Raw genomic sequence first — 23435 nt, 5'->3', positions numbered from 1 at the left:
GCTCATCCATTGGTAGCAAATGAAAAGAATAGTAAGAACCAAAAACGCAGGTCTATATGAAAAAGCGCAGCAGGCTTCTAGATTTCATGAACAACCAATACAGCTTGCCGATTTTTTTCAGAAAAGAACAAGGGGTACTGTGTAGTAAAGATTAGCCTTAAATTATTTATAGTATTTTTAAATGGTTTATGATAATATTTTTATAGTTATGTTTTTGAAGAAATTTTACCTTTTAAATTCTATCTGTAATTGTTTTATGTTATACAACAACAGTTTCAGTTATATTCTCAATTTCGTAAAATTTCTGATAGCTTATTTGATCAGCACCTTACAATTCAAGAAATTTTCTCGGAATTAACATTGCTTTTTTATGTATGATTGATGATATGTCATTGCTTTTTCCGGTTGATCTTTACATTATGGTAACTTGGCGAAAATTTGGCGACCAACTCTCCTACAGCAACCCTCTATTTTTTTTCCCCGCCGCCATTTTGTCTTCACGAAGTAAAGACATGTTTCTTTTCTTTTTATCTCCTGAACACTTCTTCCAACACTCTACTAGCCGAATTACACTTATGCTAGAAATTTTATCAAACAAAACTTCTTAATCATGACAAATATTCACTGCAAAATTAAGAAAAACTGCACAATACCATCCTCCTTACGCATTTTTCAAAATAACACATACACATAAACCATGTACACGTCGACTTATTTTTACTTAAAAAAACATCCCAGAATTGCACAAAAATGGCATTGCGCACACTCTTCACTATATCCATGTACACTGCTTTTTTCTTATAAATTAAAAAAATTTCACGAAAATACATGACAATTTTCTCAATCTTTGAACCCGGTAAAAAGAACATATATGAAATTACATGATCGCGAAAAAGTATTTACCCTTTACAAATATCAACATTTCCACATATAAAATAAATAGAATATCCAAAAACTTTTACCTCTAAATCATCTATTACATTATACACGTCACCAACGAATTCATACCGCAAGCATTACAAATACTTAATATCAAATATTTGAATTATTTCCATGGACGTTTATTTCAACATAAACGTATACCAAATTCCTACAAACATAAAATTCACAAAATAACTATCATTTCATTAAAATATAATTAAATTCAAAAACACTACTTAAAATATAAATGAGCACATACATTAAATTAATAAAAATTACCTTACAATCCTAATTACTTTAAACTAAATCATTGCTAATAACAATTTTCCCAATAATACCAAATTCCTTTCCACCTTACATTTACAACAATGCATAAAAAGAATATCCTCAAATAATTAAAAATACTAACTTACCTAATCTTCTTCAGAATCTTGATTACGTGGCGGATACACTTTTCTTCCTTCTGTTTCAGAATCTTTAAAATCATACTTATCTTTCAAAGCAAGATACCAGGTAAAATAAATAACATAATAAAACATCTTTATTTCTCTCTCGCACAACCTTAAAAAAACATTTATTACTATCCTTTTCAATACCACTAAATACCCATTTCGAATTCACTTTAGTTACGGCCATGGGATCCAAAAATTCACAAACACTATTTCACACAACACAGAATAAAGCCAAATACAAAATTGCCAGATTTTTTCCCGATTAAAGAACAGTAATTCGTCCATTAATATCACATGACATATCCCATGATCTCTCATTTCCCCCACACAAAATAATGCGTAATCGGAACTGAGTACTGCTCACATTATTACCAAAGTCCCAGGTAGTAACCTTTATCTCCTCCAAAATGTCGCCAAACTATCAGTTACCATATTATAAAGATCAACCCTTTTTCCTGTGTCACTTTTATAGTCAGTGTCAGTAGTTCTTTTAGCATAGTGCATAACAACTTTTATACACATTATATGAATATTGTTGTAAATTAATGCATATTCTAAAAATGAGCCCTAGTAACTTTCCTGTTATGAAGGTAACTCATAACTTCCTTGATTCCTGAATGATGTATGAGTAAAATCCTAGGGCCCACACCCTTGGTGACAAACTGAGAAAATGCACACTGCTTTGTGTGTTTCTCAAAATTGCCAACTTGAAAATAACAAGTCAAAGAATTGCATAAACTGAGTATCCATGTACACATCGACCTATTTTCACTTAAAAAAAATCGGAGAATTGCAGAAACTTGGCATTGCACACTGTCTTGACTTTGTCCATGTACACATTAATACGCACCATAACCAAAATCATTCACGTCAAGGGTGTGGGCTCTGCTAGGATCCAACAGAGGTTTGAAACATTAGCTATAGTTTACAAATCTTTTTGAGGCTTCTTACTTGGACCTTGGATCACAGTACACTTGTTAGGATGTAATCTTTGGATCATCTGCAAGAAATAAAGTACATGCAAGTTACAGCTCCATTAATAAAATATCTCTTCCATTAAAAAAAAAAAGTTACATCAGTAATAATCTATCCTTATAATGTTGTCAACACAGAAATATGAAATAGCCTTTTATAAACAAAGTCCCTTATTTGTGTTGGAAGACTATTAGTGCATTATTTATTTCCTGACTGTAAAAGTTTATTTTTCATTGTTTTGTGAGGATTCTTCATTTCAGTGGTAGTTACATCTTGTAATGATTTAGAAGTAAATGTTTTTTGCCTGTTACGAGGCAAATTTTTTTTAGAATGTTTGTTTTTCCATTTTCATTGTTTTCGGAGGATTCTTCACTTCAAGAGTAATAACGTCTTTCAGTGATGTTTATGTAACTGCTCTGTGCGTAGTTTGATGAGAAAAATTTGCACCATGATTTTGTGAGGGTTATCTTTTTGCAGTATTTAGGGCTTTAGTAAGATTCTGTTGCAATATAATTTCGGAACTACTCTTATATATGCACTCGCTTGACGACAAATTTCTCACCAAATATTTTTGGCGAGAAACTCCGCTGTGCCATATCACTATCTAAATTTTTTGTCTATATTTTGAACTTTAAGCCTAAACTCTCTGCAAAAATGCTCTTTTCACACGTACGAAAACCACATTTTAAACACACAATTTATGATAAAAATTTAGATAGCAAAAACGTAAATTTTCTAACCAAAAATATTTGACAAGATTCCATGTACACAGCGATCTGTTTTAACTTACACAGAATTGCACGATCTATGCAGCGAAAGAATCTATGAACTACGCACACCCTCGCTTAAATAACACAACAATAAATTTCAAACAATACCTACACAGCGTTTTGTTTAAACTTAAAAAAAATATCAGCAAATTGTACAATTTAGAAATTGCATACTAATCAACAAAATAAACTAAAATAACTAAAATTACAAACAATTCAAAAAACAACAATAATGGCAGAAATTCATACTAAAAAACAATGAACATAACATTCTACAAAATAAGAACAACGATAAAATAAAATGCACTTACCATGAATGAATGCTTCTTCGAACAGCAGAAATATTAATTTCAAGCATTACCAAAACAATAATTCAAAACAAAAAACACACTTTCATCAAATACAGTCAAAAGTCTTTAATCCGGAATGATCTATAATCCGGACCTCGAAGCTGCCAACTTTCTACACGTGCTGCCAACTTTCTATATGCGTAAACGCATAATGCATTTACGCATTCGTATATGTGTTTACGCATGCGCATAAGACGTTTACGCATATGCATATGCGTTTACGCATGCATGTTTAATGTATAACGGACGGTACAGTCAAAAGTCTTTAATCCGGACTCGTCAGGACTTCAGCGATTCCGATTTAACGGTTTTCCTGGATTATAGATCATCAGTTTAAATCTGGTAAGATGGCATGCAGAAATTAAAAATATGAAACCGTAATTTATGAAATAAAGAACAATTATGATCTAAAGGGTATCAAAATTTACAAAAAAAAGCTTAACACTTTACCGACCGGTAGCGGTTTGAACATACTATGCTCTTTCACCGCCCGCTCAGCCGCAGATCGTCCGAGACACCGGCTCGGTTTTGGCCTAGACTGACGCACGAGAATATATGCGCTTTTCTTAAACTCTGGTAAAATTGTACGCTTCGTGTTATTGTAGGGTAACGAAATTTAATAAAATCTTTTACTTTAATCATATTAGTGTTAAACAATATTTATTTTATCTATTACAATCATTTTCAGTTTATTATTTACATAAAATATACCATAATTTATATAACAATATTTGTCGAAAAAAGAAGTTGTTTAATATTTTTTTAAACTATGATAGTGCTTGAAACAGTCACTTTTGTGTAGTGGGACGTTGCAGTATTTACAAGCGAAACCTTTTCTGCTTAGTTTTTTTTTTTACTTGCACAAACTCTGCATTGTCGTAGGGGTTTTTTACATTGACCGCTGGTCACTATATTTACTAGTTTATGCTTTCCGAAATTTGCCAGTCTTCTGGGATGATCAAATCGGGATGTGGTTCTTGTGGGTTCGGAATTAGGTAGATCCTTACCTTGTTCTTCAGTTTCACAGTCTTATATCAATGAAAGTGCCGCTTTGTGCAGAAAATTTTTATATGTAATCTTCTGTCCATTCAGAGTTGTATATACTTTAAAGGAGTTAAAAAGTGCACAATTGATGAAGAACATTATGACACGTTTCGTCCATTTTTTGTTTTCCTAAAAATGAAGTAATAGGACAGATATTGATCTGCGCGATCTACGCCCTTCATATATTTATTATAATCTATTATTGAAATAAGCTTCTGTATGGGGTAATCTGATGTCCTGCTTCTGTTTCTAGATTCCGCCATTTGTGCAGAATGTATTGTCGATATCATGTTTATATTCCTTTTGCCATTATTCCATACTTGTAATAAAATATGTCCATTTCCAAGAAATTGATGTTCGCCTCATGAAAACTTGACCGTTTGAAGTATTTGAGGAAGACCTCTGTTTTATCGAATCGTCCCGCAGATTCGCAATTTATTTAAAAAAATTTTTTTAGCTATGTTGACACTATAATTATTATCTTATATATATGGTGCCACATGTTCTTATACGGTCCAATGACCGATAATATTGTCTCTTCTAATTTTTTGCCATTAGCGGCATACACACAAATGTTGGATACGTATCCTGTACGAGCTTTAGACAGCACTCTAAACAGTATTCCATATTTTGTAATTTTTCCCGGATTATATGTTTTGATTGATAGTCTACCTCTCCACGGAATAAAACATTCATCTAGAGCAGTGTTTCCCAACCTTTTTTGTGCTATGCCCCACCTAATCCTGTCTAAAAGTTTTAAGCACCCCCTAGCATGTACATAATTTTTAATATTTAAAAATTGAAATGTTCATGAAAGAAACTTGAATGATAGCTTTCAGGAAGAAATGACTACGAAATTTTGTGAGCAAACACAGTAAGTGAAGTTTAAAAACGTGGAGAACTGAAATTCAAGAAAAAACTCATTTTAGTGAAAGTTTTTCATTTTAAGTATTAGTAATTTTTATTATTTAAATTTAGTGAGTTCCTTGCGCTTGATACTTGCTGCAAAGAAATTTTATGTCAGGTTCCAATTTAGATAACTTGAGTCTCAAGTCTCCCAGTTTCATTATATCCAACCGATTACTTTTTTTTTTTAAGCAGCAAATCATTTATGGCACTAAATCCGCATTCAGCAAAATAAGATGGAAACGGTAACAATAGTTCTCTTGCAAATTTTGTTGCATTTGGATATCTGATTCTGGTTTCCTCACAAAGGTATGCCATCGCTCCTTTTATATTAAATAAAGATTTGAGTCATCGTTTTGCATTTCTGAGAGTTCTTCTTTTTACTGCATATTTGAAATAACAGCCAAATTGACTAGCATTGGCTGCATCATCCAAGTTGGGAAATCAATTTTTTGTTTAATTTGCAAAAATCTTTTAAATCAGCCAATAAAATTTTTAGATGATCGACAATAATGAGTATAGCGGTATCAGTAACAAGTGTAGCGGCAGTCACGTCACATTTTTGGAGCCAATGAGACTTTTCAAAATTTTTGTGGTAAATAGTATATGCCTGACATGATTCAAAAAAGATAATGAAACCAAATATCTTCCTTTTGCATCGACATAAGTTTTAGTTGCTCCTTGAAGTTGTTTATATAATATATTTAATTTTTCAAAGATATCGGCTAAATAACCCACAATTGCCTTATCATCCATTAACAGATTTTTCATCTCGGGTTTGTCGCTTATAAAATAACTAAGACTATCAAATAGTTCCATAAATCTTTCCAAGCAGTTCCCATTCGACAGCCTTCTTTACTTCAGTGTGAAATAGAAGTCTCATATAGTCTTCATTTTGTTCTTCATAAAATAACTTGAAAAGACGTTCATATTTGGCCCTAGCTTTAATAGCATTGATACACTTCATAACTGAATTTAGTACTTCATTTAGAACAGGCGAATTGTTTTTAGCTACTAGGTTTTCTCTATGAATATCACAATACACAAGAAGCATTTCTGGATTCTCATCTTTTATAAATTTTAAGCAACCCTTTTTCTTATTCACTGCTTTATTTTATTTTTCACCCATCGTATTAGGAGCACCATCTGCTGTACAAGATGTATTATATTTTTTATTGGCTTACTATAAATATCTTTGGAGGTAGTGGTGCTTTCTAATGATTTACAGAAGATTTCTTCGGCAAAATCCCCTTTATGAATATATCTTGCATAAGTTACAAGTATGCCCTCACTGTCTCTCAAAGTTGGTTCATCCCATGGAGGTAGGAAGTAAGATGGAGTAGCCCTAAACAAGTTTCTCCTGTACCCTGCTCTGAAGCACCGGCGATCCCTACGTGGTTGACCAAATCATTGGGTCATTTACCATTGAGTTCAATGGGATTTGAAGCGTTCGTATGTAAATATTTTGTAATTTCATCCTAAATATTCATATAAATGTATATATTTTCTTTTTCTACAACACTTCAGAGTCCTAAGTATATGAAAACCACATATTTTTAAACAACATTTCATTCTGAACGGAATTAAATGCTATACTTTTCACAGGACATTTTTCTCAGAATGGTTTAATTTGAATGAAATATTTTCGCAAGTTTTCGTTAATTACATTAGAAAATTTTATTTAAGGTAATTCGATTTTATTCGGTAAGGATTACAAAAATTAAGATCAAAGTTTATTGTATTATTAATATTAAAATTATGCATTATTTCTTTTCTATTTATAGAGCTTCTTCTTAAAATACTTTCTTAAATATGACATGATTCTGAGGCATCTTTTAAATCGAAAAATGTAAGTCAATTTATAATTAATGCTCTATTCGGTTCATTTTAAATTGGAGAATTATTAGGAATTAGCGAAATACTTTAAATAGTATTTGACTTTCTCTGAACATTTCTGAAAGGGAATAAAAAAGTTTTTTTTTTCCCCCCCTTTAAGTATTATTTAAAACTTGTAACTGAGTTATTATAAAATGTAAGGGGAATAATTCTTTTAATTATACTTATCAGATTTTTTTTTACCCTTCATTTCAACAATACATATTCCAAAACTCTTTATTACGTTCTTAAGTGCGCATCTCATAGCATTTGCTTTACAATACCTTTTAACAGATTGCTTTCCAATACGAACAATTCTTGCTTAAATAGTTTTATAACGTATTTGTCAACAGGATTTCAGTTTATGTTTACAATTCAATATTAAGGTTATTATATATTTTGATAACATTTATAATCATTATAAATTAGATACATTTAATAATTAGATTTCTTCACAGTACTTTCACAGTTGTTTATAAATGAATAAATTCTTCATTTCAAATACATTTATAAATAATTTAATGAATATTTATGTATTTTGTTAAAGGCAGATATATGCTTTTTACAAGCACATGCATAAATGCCCATACATATTTCCTATTTTTCATTTCCGGCATGTGCAAATCTTTAATTTCTGTGCATTCACTATATTTTTCGAGTAAACTAATTTAGCATACACCCAAAAGTTTTACATAAAAAATATATATGAATATAATTTGAATGACGGATTGCAGCATTTGATGGTAATTTTATTTTTAATTAACCCAAATAAGTAAAACGTGTAAGCCCAAAGTAATTACTTTTCAGATATATAAAATTAAAACGATGAGTTTAAAATGAGCAGCAGTAAAGCCTGTTCCGTAAAAAATTTTAAAAGGTACATGTTACAATAATATGTGGATGTGAAAAAAATTTATTTTATTTAAAACATGTTGGCGTTTGAAACATAAAATAAAAGTAGCGAATATTCTATCAAGGGTATCGAAAGATGTATACAATTTTAAAGGTACCGTAAGGTATTTTTCACTCTTTAGGCATATCGTTTTTCTTAAAATCTGTATTTTTGTAGTTCAACAGCTTAGAATTTTATAAAACAAATTCCTAATCAAAATCACGGTTGTTAGTTATCGAAAAATAACCAAAATGTGATTTTTGCATAAATGTCACTAAACTAAAGACATTGCTATTATCCATCACACTATGAATGTTTCTTTCGTGCGAAAGTGTCCCTTTTTCGATTTGTATGGAACTGTTGTGTGTCGAAATACTATCAAAACCTTGTCAAGCGAGCTTCTGAATGTAAACAAAGAACACCCCATCTGATGACCCAAGCTTCAAAGCAGTGCTTCACTTCTAGTGTCGGTTGGCCCCTCCTTCCTTTCCTACCTCCATGGTACATCCATTTGCACCGAAATATTTTTTTTCTGCTTTTCAACAAGTTGTATTTCAATATCCTCATTTAATCTTTCTTCTGCAAACAGTATTGTTATTTAGTGGCATAGCTTTAACGTCATTTTCATCTTTTTCTAGAACAGTTTTAAATGCTGATATTGATGGTTTGATTCAGTTCTCCCTTATAGTACGGCTTTTCCCAGATTAAGCGATGAGTAATGAAATTTGATAAATAGCCTCAAGAGCACGATTAACATTTGCATTATGAGCAGTAAATACAGACTTTAATATTACTCTTTTTTCAAAAATTTTCCTTAAAGTGTGAAAATAATTCAAATCTGAATTAATATCAGCATTATGTTTCGCCTTCAAATGTGCCTTAAGACGACCTAGTTTCATTGATTCGTTGGTCAGGCATTCTTGGCATAAAAGACAAAAGTTGACCGTTTAATGGGACCGGGAATGAAACCAAATTTTAAATATGCCTCTGAATACTGTCGAACGTTTTTTTTCTTGCTTACACAAGCCGTTTATTAAACTGAGCCGGTTAATTACGCAAGCCGTTTATTAAACCGAGCCGGCAAACAGCAGCTGCTGTTGCCATTCAAGGGAAGAATAATATACCGGTTGCCATTCCTACAGTAAAAAATAAAATAAATTCGTTGGCTGAAATGTGCAAGAAACGTTTGGAAAGCCTAATGTGTCAGTTATTTATATGCCTTTAAAAGCATTTAAATGTCCAACCATGTATCGTTGTCTTCAACATTATTTATGTCCTCGTCTTCTGAATCACTGTATATTAGCGGTACAGGAAGTCGCTTTCGAATGGCTATACTCCTCCTATCACTTGCATCATCAGTACTACAGTCAAAAGTCATTAATTCGGACTCGTCGGGACTTCGGCGGTTCCGGATTATCGATTTTTCTGAATTATAGATCATCAGTTTAAATCTGGTAAGATGGCATGCAGAAAATATAAAATTAAAAATATGAAACCGTAATTTATGAAATAAAGAACAATTATGATCTAAAGGGTATCAAAATTTACAAAAAAAAAGCTTAATATGTATTTGTTTATTTTACTTTCTTCGCTATCGGAAGCGAATTATAATGACGAGGAATTTGATTTAAATCATATCAAAGACGGAATACATCGAGATGAAATACTACATTTAGTAAGGAATTATAAGCCAAATAAAATAAAAACATCTGCCCTGAAGATAAGGATAGTGCTGACACATCAACTTCCAATTCATTCCGCGCCGCGGCGTCCCCCCGCCGCAGAGCAGCGTGAAATTGATAAACAGATTTCGGAATGATTAGATAAACAAAGGATATGCCTTTATCCACTTTTTTGCAGCAATTCCACTTTTTGTTTAATGGACTTCAAAACATACTTTCGCTTTGTAGATCCTTTACATATTAGTAAATATATATCGGAAATTCTATTTGACATAATCGAAAGTTCAAGCTTACTTTTATAAAATTGTTGTAACAGTCTGCAAAAAATAATAAGCCGAATCAAACGTATTTTGGGCATGTGCACACGCATATTCGCAGCCATAAAGGTAGTGACGCATGCGCAGAAAGTTTGTAGCTTTGAGGTCCGGATTATAGATCATTCCGGATTATGGGTGTCCGAATTAACGACTTTTGACTGTACTTGCTGAACGGCAGTCAAGACAATCTAACAGGTCGTTGAGATAAAACTCGCAGAGACTATCCTTTCCATTCATTTCTAAGGGCTAAAGCTTAGAAAAAAGCACCGATTATCTGAATAAAGAATGCAAAATGCTTGCTGCTTGTCAATCTAACCTAACCAAATCTAACAGAAAGATCAAAAGTCGATTAATCGACGACCAGTCGGTAAGCGCTGGGGATCAAAAGTCGATTAATCGACGACCAGTCGGTAAGCGCTGGGGAGCAAGCGTTGATTAATCGACGGCCGGTCAGTATGTGCTGAGAACAAAACGTCGATTAATCGACGGCCGGTCAGTAAAGTGTTAATACTTATTTGTTTACTTTATTAAACATTTCTTTTAACGCACACATGCGTAAAGCATACATTACGCATAGTCGAAATTAGAAAATTGCAACCAGAAAACTATTTGATGTGTATTCGTGATATTTATAGTGACAAGGAATTTGATTTAAATCATATCAATGACTGAGTATATCGAGATGAAATACTACATTCAGTAAGGAATTATAAGCCGAATAAAATAAAAACATCTGCCTTGAAGATAAGGATAGTGCTGACAGATCAACTTCCAGTTTATTGCGTGCCGTGACGTGTCACCCCGCTGAGCAGCGTGAAATTGATAAACATATTTTGGAATGGTTAGAGAAACAAAGGATATGCCTTTATCCATTTTTTGCAGCAATTCCACTTTTTGTTTGATGGACATCGAAACATGCTTTCGCTTTGTAGATCCTTTGACAGCTTTAGAATTGGAAATTCTTTTTGACATAATCGAAAGTTCAAGCTTACTTTTATAAAATTGCTCTAACAGTCGGCAAAAAATAATAAACCGGGTCCCATTAGAAGATTAAGGAACAATGCAATCTTCAACATTAACTGAAATAAATAATTAGATAATTTTAGCTTAGCTTATACAGTCCGTTATACATTAAATGCGTATGCATAGACTCATTTGTTTACGCACGTGCAGAAAGTTTGTAGCTTTGCGGTCCGGATTATGGACATTCGAATTAAAGACTTTTGACTGTATAAGCTAAGCTAAAATTATCTAATTATGTATTTCAGTTAATGTTGCAGATTGCGTTGTTCCTTAATCTGCTAATTGGATCCGCCTTATTAATTTTTGCAGACTGTTAGAGCAATTTTATAAAAGTAAGCTTGAACTTTCGATTATGTCAAAAAGAATTTCAAATTCTGGAGTGCCGAAGGATCTACAAAGCGAAAGCATGCTTCGATGTCCATCAAACAAAAAGTGGAATTGCTGCAAAAAATGTGTAAAGGCATTTCCTTTGTTTCTTTAACCATTTCGAAATCTGTTTATCAATTTCATGCTGCTCTGCGGGGTGACACATCGCGGCACGCAATGAACTGAAAGTTGATCTGTCAGCAATATCCTTATCTTCAGGGCAGATGTTTTTATTTTATTCGGCTTATAATTCCTTACTGAATGTAGTATTTCATCTCAATGTACTCCGTCTTTGATATGATTTAAATCAAATTCCTCGTCATTATAAATATCACGAATGCACATCAAATAGTTTTCTGGTTGCAATTTTCTAATTTCAACTATGCGTAATGTATGCTTTACGCATGTGCGCGTTGAAAGAGTGTTTAATAACGTAAACAAAGAAATATTAAGCTCTCTTTTTTGTAAATTTTGATACCCTTTAGATCATAATTGCTCTTTATTTCCTAAATTACGATTTCATATTTTTAATTTTATAATTTCTGCATGCCATCTTACCATATTTAAACACTGATGATCTATAATCTGGAAAAACCGATAATCTGGAATTGCAAAGTCCTGGCAAGTCCGGATTAAAGACTTTTGACTGTATTCTACAAATAGATTTTCAATTTTCCCACTCAACAGTTCTTACAATGTCCACAACTTTGTTGAAAGGATCTTCTCTCATTTCAGGACAGCGATGGAAAAACATATAAACCACCAAATAAAACTGAAAATCGCATTTACGATTATAAGTAGGCAACATAGCTTTAACATGTCGCTACGTAATGTCTGTCGTATTTGTATGACAGCCAGACTTACTATTCACAAATAAATGTTCAAAACCTTCTTCTCCTAAATCCTTGTACAATTTCCAGCCACCCGAGAAAATAGTTGTGCCAGACACGTGACTAAAGTTTTGCCAACACGTCTTTCATTGCATCATAAGCCATTTTAAACCACCCACCACATAAACCAACCAGCAATTAACGCAATTGTGCCCAAAACCAGCGCAGATCTCGTATTGCCACATTTGGCGACCTTAGGGCATATATAAGAGTAGTACCATAATTTCAATTTCTGATGATTCAGAAGATTCTACATCAAAAGTTGTTTTCTTAGTATGTTGGAGAATAGTACAGGTTGAGCCTTTTTTTTTCATTCTTGTTCTTTTACTTTTAAATTATTTTCTATCATGTTCATAGTATTTACATTTACTGAGGAATGTTGAAGCTTCATCTTTTCAGTTTCCTTCTTTAGGTTTCTGTGCTCATCTTTTATTTTATTGTAATCTTCTAACTGAAACTGAATTGATCTTTTCAACATCATCTATCAGCCTTTTGTTTTCTGCCTTTAATTTGTTCTTATTGAAATGGAACTGAATTCAGCTTTCCAAAGTCATCTTTCAAGGTTTTGTTTTCAGTATTTAATTTGTAACAATCTTCTAATTGAAATTTCACATATTTTAGTTTTTCGAATCAGTATATTTTTTTCTTTTTGAACAATAATTTCCTTCCCTTTTGATATACAGTACAAAGTCTTTAATCCAGACGTCCATAATCCGGAATGATCTATAATCAGGACCTCAAAGCTACAAACTTTATGCGCTATGCGTTTACGCATGCGCGTGTCCGCTACGCATGCATGTAAAGAGAAGAGATACTGTTTATAGAGAGAGACTGCTTATAGAAGAGAGATGTTTTAAAGGAATATACATAAATTTATTAATTGCATATTAAGTGTTTTTATCGTTAAATTAAGAACCTTTAATGAACTTTACTGATTTCGATCAACCAGGTGCCTTCTCAAGATCACATGACTTCTCCTCTGACTGCCTCCATGCCAGCTTAGCACAAGACGAAGAACATCTTTTGTTCTTATTTTACATACTCATGAACTCGCATTTTGAACTTTCGCCTCGTGCGACGGTGTACTAGAAGTACATCTTTGATTTCTTTTAAAACCAAGCAAATGTTTAAACGGTTGTGATTTTTAGGATACTGGTTAGAACTCTTTGTAGTTAATGCCAACAGTAAAGATAAGATCCATAGAAGAGAGAATTAAAGAGAAAGTATTAGCACAAAAAACGAAGCAACTTAAACAACTTGCATTGAAAGAAATATTTAATAAAGTAAACAAATAAATATTAAGCTTCTTTTTTTTGTAAATTTTGATACGCTTTAGATCATAATTGCTCTTTATTTCATAAATTACAGTTTCATATTTTTAATTTTATAATTTCTGCATGCCATCTTACCAGATTTAAATTGATGATCCGGAAAAACCCCCAATCCAGAATCGCCAAAGTCCCGACGAGTCTGGATTAAAAACTTTGTACTGTATTAAATATAAGCATAAAGCTGATATAAATTTCTGTCAAAATAAAAATTAAAAAAAAAAAAAAAAAAATTGTTCAAGAAGGCAAACATTTTCCAATTACTGCAAGTTTATCTTGTGAAGAGCGAATATTTGTTTTTGTTTTCGGACTTTAACAAAGTTTTTTGCTTTTAAGTACATTTCATTTTACTATCATTTGATGTTCTTAGTACAGTTCTACAAAGCAGAATTTCATTAATTCATGTTTTGCAATCGATTTATGATCTGTTTACATTTTATCAAAGTGTGTAAAACCAGTCTTTGTTTTCTCTTATAATTCTATATGTGATGTGATTTATGGTGAAATACAAAGTCAGAAGAAAGATGAAGATTTGGTAATAGGGCTGCAGCCAAGTAAGTGGAACAACTTTCAGAAGAAGAGAAAAATAAATTTTATTTCCATGTTAGAAGCTCTGCCAAGTTATGTGATTACATACTACATCTAGTTGTGCCAGACACGTGACTAAAGTTTTGCCAACACGTCTTTCATTGCATCATAAACCATTTCAAACCGCCCACCACATAAACCAACCAGAACTAACGCAATTGCGCCAAAAACCAGCGCAGATCTCGTATTGCCACATTTGGCAACCTTAAAGCATATATAAGAGTAGTACCATAATTTCAATTTCTGATGATTCAGAAGATTCTACATCAAAAGTTGTTTTCTTAGTATGTTGGAGAATAGTACAGGTTGAGCCTTATTTTTTTCATTCTTGTTCTTTTACTTTTAAATTATTTTCCATCATGTTCATAGTATTTACATTTACTGAGGAATGTTGAAGCTTCATCTTTTCAGTTTCCTTCTTTAGGTTTCTGTGCTCATCTTTTATTTTATTGTAATCTTCTAACTGAAACTGAATTGATCTTTTCAACATCATCTATCAGCCTTTTGTTTTCTGCCTTTAATTTGTTCTTATTGAAATGGAACTGAATTCAGCTTTCCAAAGTCATCTTTCAAGGTTTTGTTTTCAGTATTTAATTTGTAACAATCTTCTAATTGAAATTTCACATATTTTAGTTTTTCGAATCAGTATATTTTTTTCTTTTTGAACAATAATTTCCTTCCCTTTTGATATACAGTACAAAGTCTTTAATCCAGACGTCCATAATCCGGAATGATCTATAATCAGGACCTCAAAGCTACAAACTTTATGCGCTATGCGTTTACGCATGCGCGTGTCCGCTACGCATGCATGTAAAGAGAAGAGATACTGTTTATAGAGAGAGACTGCTTATAGAAGAGAGATGTTTTAAAGGAATATACATAAATTTATTAATTGCATATTAAGTGTTTTTATCGTTAAATTAAGAACCTTTAATGAACTTTACTGATTTCGATCAACCAGGTGCCTTCTCAAGATCACATGACTTCTCCTCTGACTGCCTCCATGCCAGCTTAGCACAAGACGAAGAACATCTTTTGTTCTTATTTTACATACTCATGAACTCGCATTTTGAACTTTCGCCTCGTGCGACGGTGTACTAGAAGTACATCTTTGATTTCTTTTAAAACCAAGCAAATGTTTAAACGGTTGTGATTTTTAGGATACTGGTTAGAACTCTTTGTAGTTAATGCCAACAGTAAAGATAAGATCCATAGAAGAGAGAATTAAAGAGAAAGTATTAGCACAAAAAACGAAGCAACTTAAACAACTTGCATTGAAAGAAATATTTAATAAAGTAAACAAATAAATATTAAGCTTCTTTTTTTTGTAAATTTTGATACGCTTTAGATCATAATTGCTCTTTATTTCATAAATTACAGTTTCATATTTTTAATTTTATAATTTCTGCATGCCATCTTACCAGATTTAAATTGATGATCCGGAAAAACCCCCAATCCAGAATCGCCAAAGTCCCGACGAGTCTGGATTAAAAACTTTGTACTGTATTAAATATAAGCATAAAGCTGATATAAATTTCTGTCAAAATAAAAATTAAAAAAAAAAAAAAAAAATTGTTCAAGAAGGCAAACATTTTCCAATTACTGCAAGTTTATCTTGTGAAGAGCGAATATTTGTTTTTGTTTTCGGACTTTAACAAAGTTTTTTGCTTTTAAGTACATTTCATTTTACTATCATTTGATGTTCTTAGTACAGTTCTACAAAGCAGAATTTCATTAATTCATGTTTTGCAATCGATTTATGATCTGTTTACATTTTATCAAAGTGTGTAAAACCAGTCTTTGTTTTCTCTTATAATTCTATATGTGATGTGATTTATGGTGAAATACAAAGTCAGAAGAAAGATGAAGATTTGGTAATAGGGCTGCAGCCAAGTAAGTGGAACAACTTTCAGAAGAAGAGAAAAATAAATTTTATTTCCATGTTAGAAGCTCTGCCAAGTTATGTGATTACATACTACATCTAGTTGTGCCAGACACGTGACTAAAGTTTTGCCAACACGTCTTTCATTGCATCATAAACCATTTCAAACCGCCCACCACATAAACCAACCAGAACTAACGCAATTGCGCCAAAAACCAGCGCAGATCTCGTATTGCCACATTTGGCAACCTTAAAGCATATATAAGAGTAGTACCATAATTTCAATTTCTGATGATTCAGAAGATTCTACATCAAAAGTTGTTTTCTTAGTATGTTGGAGAATAGTACAGGTTGAGCCTTATTTTTTTCATTCTTGTTCTTTTACTTTTAAATTATTTTCCATCATGTTCATAGTATTTACATTTACTGAGGAATGTTGAAGCTTCATCTTTTCAGTTTCGTTCTTTAGGTTTCTGTGCAAATTTCCAGTTAACGATGAGGTGATTTTACATGCTAAAAAAGTAGCAGGTGTTTCTTCTCTAGAAAATGCATCTTTTTCTGGTACAGTACAAAGTGCATAATCCGGGACTTCGGCAATTCCGAATTAGGGGTTTTTCCGGATTATAGATCATCAATTTAAATCTGGTAGGATGGCATGCAGAAATTATACAATTAAAAATATGAAAAGTAATTTATGAAATAAAGAGCACTTATGATCTAAAGGGTATAAAAATTTACAAAGAAAACCTTAATATTATTGATTACATAACGAGGTATTTTATTTAGTGCCAAAGTGAGATTAAGAATCTGGATTCTCCACATGTTTTATTACGAAGAGACAAATCACATTCGTAAAGCATAAAAAAATTTGAATGGTGGCTTTAAGGCCTGGATTTTAGATCATTCCGGATCTTGGACTTTGTACTGTATTTTACTCAGGATGTAAAAATTACCTCCAGTTCATTAATTACTATATATTTTAACTTTCATAATAATAAAAATGTGGCACGATTAAATCAATTGCAGATCCTCTGACATTGTCCACACAACCAAATTAATTTTAATTTGCTTTGTAATTTCGCTCTGGGGTCTATAGGAACCACTGGTATAGATGATCCTATGTATTTAACAAATATGTGCTATTTTGCTAGCTGTGTATGCCATTTTTTGCTTTTAAATTTTATCTGGTCGTCTCCAGTATGCTTATCCATTACACAGTATTTGGTTTCCTATTGTGTCTTTGCAGCTGATGATGCACTCGACATGTTTGCTTTTTATATAAGTCTTCTCAGATTGATGATACTGTGAATATGTAGCCATGTTTGTAAAATTCTGATGTGACAAATATTTGGGTAACAGGATCACATTCCAATAAATTTATGTTTTATTTTTGTACATGGTTTTGTATTTTTGTCACATATTTTTTAGAGTTGTTTTAAAAATCTGGCAAGTATCAGCAATTTTTCACTGTTTGTTGGATGTATTGGAATTTTGTTGTATAAAGCTCGGGAGTAGAACAGAATTTGCTCTCTTTTATATATAAAAATCAAAATAATGCAAGAAGACAAGAAAGGGATCACGAGATATTGTTGTTGGGTTGGCAGTTCATTTGCAGTAAATTCTCGTTCTTATGATAAATAAGACACTACTTACTGACTTTAGCTTCTAGATTAAGAAACGTGTAAAAAATATGGTAACTGAGGCTTTGACTTCATCCTTAGAATGCATCAAAGGGAAAAATGTCTTTTTTCAAAATATTTGTCCAAAAAATTCCAGTGGGTTTGTTTCACCTAAATTAAAAGTAATGAGAAAGTAATTTCAGCTGAAAGAAGATTGTGCTCTTCCAAAGCAGTTCAAACGCATGTGGCAGATATTTGAAACAAACTTAATATGAGTAAGCAACTATATTTGGTTTAATTTCCTGGTACTACAAGAGTAAGGTTTTTCTAGAGATTTTGTTTCATTTGAATAAGTATTGAGTAGGTAAAACTTTTCAGAGTGTCACAAATGGATCAATTTTGTCCTGAGCTTCATCTATTAGAGTAGGCATTAATCACCTATAATCAAAAAATTATTCATCATTTAAGAGGCATTCCAACCATGCAGGGAGCATTATTAAATTTCATTTTGCAAATTTGGTGAAAAATCAAGAAAGTGTTTTTGTAAAACAAGAAAATCTGGGAAATAAAAGCAGTGCTCACGGCATGCCATGCATGATCAGAAACTTTCTCTTGTGATTAAAATGGGAATTTAATAGCTAATTTTTCTATATCACTTTCTTCTTTGGTGTGTAGAAAATCATTTGTTTCTGAAATCGGTTTTAACATTTTGTGTTAACACTTTTCTTGTGTTTAAAATTCATATTGCTTACCTCTTTTATATTTATGTCTGATAAATGTATTTGTGTAAAGTTTAATCACTTCATTAAATATTGCATGAATAGAATTGGAAAGACCTTGTCAGATAATGATTGACAATTGCAAAGCAAAACCAGTAAGCTTTTAAAACTAAGTCATGTAATTGCTTTGAAACAGATATTATGTAAAGTGAAAAATTTGTGAGATTGACCCTTTTCACTGAAGAGGTGACTCTCAGCACCATTTGATTTGATGCAGTAATTCGAGAAAGGATTCTTGGGTACCCTATGTCTTGGTGCCGTAACGGAAGAGGTAACTCTCGATCACCACTCGGTTTGATGCAAAAAGGTTTGGTTTAGGCAATATCGCTGCATGATTGTATTCTATGATATATGCATATAAAAAACTGCTAATCTTGAATCTCATTTTTTTTATTTATTGTTATGTATGCATCTTCATTTGTTTGAACTTGACAGTTGTAGCAATAGGAATATTATTTTCAAAGTTAGAGCCCTACAAACATGGAATACGATGATGGAATCAGTTCAAGTGAAAATGAGTTCAATTTTTCGTTAAGAACAAAATTACATGTATGCATACTGTACTTGACGAGAGAAAAAAGGAAAGCTGTGATGAAGGTATCATTGAAGTAAGAGGTGTAAGATAGTGAAAAATCTGGGTAATAAACAGTGATTCTACAGAAGATAGAAAATTCAGAATGGATAAAGTACACAGAATCCGAAGAAGTACCACAAAGGCGAAAGTATCATTTGTATCTGGTGAAAGTATCTTCAGATATCTTAGAAAGGACCACAAGTACAGTAGAAGTCCAGAAATCCGCAAAGCTTGGGACCAGAGGTTGTGCGGATGTTATGATTTTGCGAATTTTAGGAGAGAAAAGATAAAGCATAATATTTGGACTAAAAGTGCAAAATAAATAAGGCGTATTAGATACGTTTAATTAAATTATTATATACATTGTTGCAGTAATTTATTATACGCATTAAATTATTATAATGTATATAAATTGATTATATTATTCATTGTAGACAGCATCGAGGTTTGATGATTTCGCATCATGCAAAGATTTCCGGTGTTAGAATCACTGTTACTATAAAATTTCAACAGCTTTTCTTTATTTTTCGGTATATCATACACAATCATGTCACAATTCCATAACATTCTGCTATAAATCGAGAAGTAGCACCTGCCTCCATCTTTTGCAGAATTTGCACTTTTTGCATTACCGTCAATGCAACATGTTTACGTTTTTAAACGTTGCAAGCAGTAAAATCATGTGTGTGTTTCTTATCTGTTGTTGTATTAAAAAGGGCTGAAATTAAAAATATTCTTAATTTATCCACAAAATATCCAGATTAAAAAAAAAGACAGCACTAAACAATCTCGTGAAATAACAGAGCTAAAAAAAATACAACAACGTGAATCGTGAACTTGAATGAAGAGTTGAGTGAATCATCTGCTTTTTTACTTTGATGCAGATTAGAGTGAAAAAAAAATTTATCTTATTTATTTTATCTTATTTTTAACTTTTTTATGTCAATAACTTGGTATTTCCGTTATAACTCATTATTATTCGGTAATTATGACGTCATTATTCGGTAAGTATTTTTTCTTCGATATTTCGTACTCAGTGTTGCAGTTTCCGGAACCTATAAACTGAATATTTATATTTTGAGACGCAACAAAGATTTCAGGAGTTGGCGGATTTTCGGTATTTGACTGTATCTTCGGCTCAGGCAAAACAGTGCTTGCAAATCAGGTGTCCGCGCTACAGCTCTACCCCAGTGTAACTTAGTGGCTGATTTTCTAACATATAATAATCAAATAATAATGAAAGGTCATAACTCAAAATAGGACATAAGTATTTCAAGGTCTTGAGGTTACAGGGTGCATAAAGGTTCATAGAAACGTTGTGGCCGAAACATAACGAAGAAAATGTGGCCGATAGAATCCATAGCTAGACTAGGCTGCCACCTAGAAGGCGATCCGGGAGTGAAGGTAAGTGTGTGTATAAGAAATGCCTTTTAAATTACAGAAGCTGCTCATACAATCAATCTGCTTACATAAATACTAGTAGATAAACAACATTTACACATAAAGAAATATAAAGTGCATAAATAAGTTAATTTCCAGATTAAAATAGGAATATATAATAATTTACATATATACAGTCAAAAGTCGTTAATCCGGACTCATCGGGACTTCGGCGATTCCGAATTATAGATCATCAGTTTAAATCTCGTAAGATGGCATGCAGAAATTATAAAATTAAAAATATGAAACCGTAATTTATGAAATAAAGAACAATTATTATCTAAAGGGTATCAAAATTTACAAAAAAAAAAAAGCTTAATATTAATTTCTTTACTTTATTAAACATTTCTTTCAATGTAAGTTGTTTAAATTGCTTCATTTTATGTGATAATACTTTCTCTTTAATTCTATAAACAGACATAATTTCTTGTTCAGTTACAAAGTGCCGCTGTTCAAGTCCTGTAATTGCTGTGCCGAGAATACCGACTAACTTGTCAATTGAAATTTTTTCGTTTTCACTAACCTCTCTGTCACCTTCTTGATGTCTTTATCCATTTTTTGCAGCAATTCCACTTTTTGTTTGATGGACATCGAAACATACTTTCGTTTTGTAGATCCTTTGGGAGCTCCAGCATCGGAAATTCTATTTGACATAATCGAAAGTTCAAGTTTACTTTTATAAAATTGCTCTTACAGTCTGCAAAAAATAATAAGCCGGATCCAATTCGAAGATTAAGAAATAACGCAATCATCAACATTAACTGAAATAGATAATTAGATAATTTTAGCTTATACCATCCGTTATACATAAAACGCGCACGCAAAAACGTATTCTACGCTTGCGCACACGCATATGCGCAGTTATAAAGGTCTTACGCGCACGCGTAAACACCTATGTGCATGTGTCAACGCGGTGCATGCGCAGAAAGTTTTTAGCTTTGAGGTCCGGATTATAGATCATTCCGGATTATGGGTGTCTGAATTAACAACTTTTGACTGTATAAATAAACATACACAGAGAACACAAACTTTACTATATACATTGGCGAGGAAGTTAAGGAAGGTGCCTGAGCACAGCTAAAGGTGTTTTCTATTTACATTGCTTCTGTAACCATACAAGTATCTTCAGACATAAAAGAACCATTGGATTTCTTTAAAGTCTGTATGAAATCATTTTAAGTTAGCTGTAAGAAATTCTCCAGTTATGCAGAAAATCTTCTCAAGTTGATGGTTCGTCTGGGCGAAAAGGCATCGAGTGCAAAGAGTTAAATAAGTTGTTCAAACATTTGTAATATATTGTATTTATTACATGCATGTGTTATATGCAACTTTCTTTGACCTGACTTTTTTTTTTTGATGGTATTTCAGAGCTGAAAATTCCAGTCCTAATCAGCAGTCGTCAAAAATTCACGGGAGTTCCTCTCTTGATAAATCTAGTGGCAGTTCTGGCCCTTCTACTCCGCATCATGAACCTGATCATAGTCATAATGATATTAATCCGCTATGTGTGCTGAAAAAGGATCCTTTATTAACTTATGGTGAACTTGTAATTTTGGGGTACAATGGAAGTTTACCCCAGGGTGAGAAGGGTCGCCGCAGAAGTAAATTCCTTTTATGCCGAAGGCCTGTATCCAATGGTGTGAAGAAGTCTCAGCATTATTTAGTCAAAACACCACAATCATCAAAAGTTAGTTTTTTGAAAAAACTAAATTATTAAACATAATGGTATTCTGAAATATCTTTTTAATTTGAACTTAAAATATGTTTTTCAGGCCATCTTGGATAGTAAACAGCACTCAATTTCATATACCTTATCCCGTAATCAAGCTGTTATTGTAGAGTACATGCCTGATGATGAGACAGATATGTTTCAGGTAACTTACTGCTTATTCTTATACTGTTTAATTGTATAACTTCTTATCCCATCAAAATCTGTGGTCACAACATAACTTTCTGTTCCAATTTCAGGCTGTAAAATTAGTAAAAATGGAGTGGGGGAGATGCATATGAAAATAAATATAATGTTTTAAATTACTATGTGTTTATATTAGCAAATAAGTTAATAATTTTGGGAAATTAATTTCCTTTTGTTGTCAAGAACTGGAAAATATTTTCTGCTAATTTTTAGAAACCAGTGTAAACCACCCCTTTCAAAGAAATATTAATTTTTTAATTTCTAAAATTGAAACACAGTACAGAAACATAAAACATTAAATCAGGTTTCTTAACCTTTTGAGGCCGGGGCTTTGGTAGCAGTAAAAGCTACCAAAAGACGGGGAATCTTGAACCAAATGCTTTCCCCCTTTAAGAAATCACCTCCTATTTGCAACAAAGATTCTTGTGTGTAGTTTAATGGATTCTCAGAGGGGTGCATCTATATCGCAAAAAGAAGACCTTTGAAAGAGATAAGTGGTTAAAACCACAAGGACGTCAAATTTGACATTTCTTACCACTTTTCAGCCTGGAAAATGGGGGAAAAAGACATGGCCACTAAAGTGGACAACCCAGTCTTTTCAAAGAGAGGACTCTATGGCCACTATAAGGGCCAACCCGTCTTCAAAAGGTTAAATAAACTCGGTTAACAGGATACTGCAGTGTAAACAACATACAGTAAATGAAGGCCATTTTCAAACTGAAACTTAATTTTGACAATTATTTTCTTTAACATTACATTTTGATGAAAATATTTTAACACTTTTGTAGAGTTAAAAATTTTTAATGCTTTTCAGAGAGCTTATAGTGCTGAACTTTATTTGAAAATA

General features: G+C 32.3%; 1 protein-coding gene across 1 annotated transcript in view; it reads left to right on the top strand.

The window, feature by feature from the left end:
* Positions 1 to 23435, top strand: part of Pli (E3 ubiquitin-protein ligase pellino) — a 90473-nt gene that overhangs the window by 4376 nt on the left and 62662 nt on the right. The window contains exons 2-3 of the mRNA XM_035364154.2: positions 22042 to 22360; positions 22446 to 22547. Coding sequence (XP_035220045.1) covers positions 22042 to 22360; positions 22446 to 22547 — 421 coding nt within the window. The remainder of the gene's footprint in view (positions 1 to 22041; positions 22361 to 22445; positions 22548 to 23435) is intronic.

This window comes from Stegodyphus dumicola, chromosome X1 (assembly GCF_044657685.1).
Source record: "Stegodyphus dumicola isolate Sdum_Otavi_A_Nest chromosome X1, ASM4465768v1".
NCBI lineage: Eukaryota > Metazoa > Arthropoda > Arachnida > Araneae > Eresidae > Stegodyphus > Stegodyphus dumicola.
This window is presented reverse-complemented; position numbering and strand designations above follow the sequence as displayed.